This window comes from Mus pahari, chromosome 2 (assembly GCF_900095145.1).
Source record: "Mus pahari chromosome 2, PAHARI_EIJ_v1.1, whole genome shotgun sequence".
In the NCBI taxonomy this organism is placed as follows: Eukaryota; Metazoa; Chordata; class Mammalia; order Rodentia; family Muridae; genus Mus; species Mus pahari.
Genome location: NC_034591.1, coordinates 157625520 through 157627162, shown reverse-complemented (window position 1 = coordinate 157627162; position 1643 = coordinate 157625520). Strand labels below are relative to the sequence as shown.

The following is a 1643-nucleotide window of genomic DNA, read 5'->3' as shown; positions in this document are numbered from 1 at the left end:
AGTGCTGGGATTAAAGGCGTGCGCCACCACGCCCGGCTTTCTTTTTTTTCTCTTATTATTGTTTCACATTTATTTGTAGACGTGCACAAACCATGGTGCACATACTATGGTGCACATGTTGGGACCAAAGAATAGCTGTGGGAGTCACTTCTCTCCTTTCACCATGTAGGTCCCATGGATGGAACTCAGGTTGTCAAGCTTTGCAGAGAGTGCCTTTACTTGCCATTTTGCCAGCCCTGTTTGTGCTCTTTTTGAGATAGGGTTTCTTGTGGCTCAGGCTGGTCTTGAACTTGTTATGTAACTGAGGCTGGTCTTGAATTTCTGATCTTCTTGGTTCTAGCTCTTTAAGAGCCAGGATTACAGGCATGTGCTGCCACACTTTTAGGTTTCTTTACAGTTTGTTCTGCTTGTGGTAGCTTAAACATGCGCACACACACACACACACACACACACACACACACACACACACACACACACACATTTTGTCTTGTTTTATCTTTCCCATAATTTTCCAATACTGCTAATGTATACTGACTGATGTAGAATGAGAAATTGTTACTGGGTTAAATGGTAAAATAAGTGTGTCAAGTAAATTGTTTGTGTGGGTGACCATGGAATGAGGTGGGTGAATTAGATGTACAGAGCAGACTGCCTCGTGGTTCCTTACCACACCCTTTCCATACTTGATCGCAGCTGTTCTCCACGGTAGCCCTTCTTTATAGGCAGACTGCCTACTCATTGGTGGCAAAGCTGTTGTAGTAACTTTTCCTTTTGTTAAGGGATTTCTGATTTCAAGTTAGTTTTCTATATTAATTTTCGATATTCTGGGTTACATGGTCTCAGACTGTAACCCAGACAGGCCTGGCACTTCTGCTGAAACTTAGGCTTGCCTGGAAGGCCACATTCTTCTGGACAAATTGCTTAGAATTCAACCTTTATTTTTTTTTCTTTTATTTCTTGGATAAGTATGAGGTAAAGATTTAAAAGGCATAGCTGGTTATGCAGTTATGTAGTTAGAGAGTCCCCTTTAGAGCTGTCACCATCTACTTCGGAGTCTCCCCCGAGTACATCAGCCCTGTTAGCAGAGTGGTTTTGTATGTTCTTGTAGACATGGCCTAGCCATGTGTCTTTTGTACAAAGCAAAGTGCACATTCCTAGACATAGAACTTAAGGCCATTGTTGTTTGGTATTTTGTCTGATGATATCCCTGTTATTTTCACAAGTCGGCCACAGGAGTCTACTTAGCAGCCTTACCGACACCTGGTGGAATCCAGATTGCTGGGAAGACCCCTAATGATGGCTCCTATGAACAGCACATATCCCACATGCAGAAGAAAATAAATGACACCATTGCAAAAAACAAAGAACTGTATGAGATCAACCCCCCTGTGAGTAACTGAGGCCTGCACAGTGAAGGCACCGGCCACTGGCTGCAGGGAGGGAATTGGGGGGTGTCTTCCTCTAAACATGGGCATTCTTCACCTCCTTACTGTCCTTGCTTAAATGTCTCCTTTTTGATGAGGCCTCCTCTCTTCCAGTGTATACAGGGCAGGTCTCCTTCCAGGTCTTAACTTCTCACATATGTCTCTCTCTCTCTCTCTCTCTCTCTCTCTCTCTCTCTCTCTCTCTCTCTCTCTCTCTCT

General features: G+C 43.8%; 1 protein-coding gene across 14 annotated transcripts in view; it reads left to right on the top strand.

The window, feature by feature from the left end:
- Positions 1 to 1643, top strand: part of C2cd5 (C2 calcium dependent domain containing 5) — an 83971-nt gene that overhangs the window by 58749 nt on the left and 23579 nt on the right. For all 14 annotated transcript variants that reach the window (XM_021191810.1, XM_021191808.1, XM_021191811.1 and 11 more), the window contains one exon: positions 1224 to 1388. In XM_021191810.1, coding sequence (XP_021047469.1) covers positions 1224 to 1388 — 165 coding nt within the window. The remainder of the gene's footprint in view (positions 1 to 1223; positions 1389 to 1643) is intronic.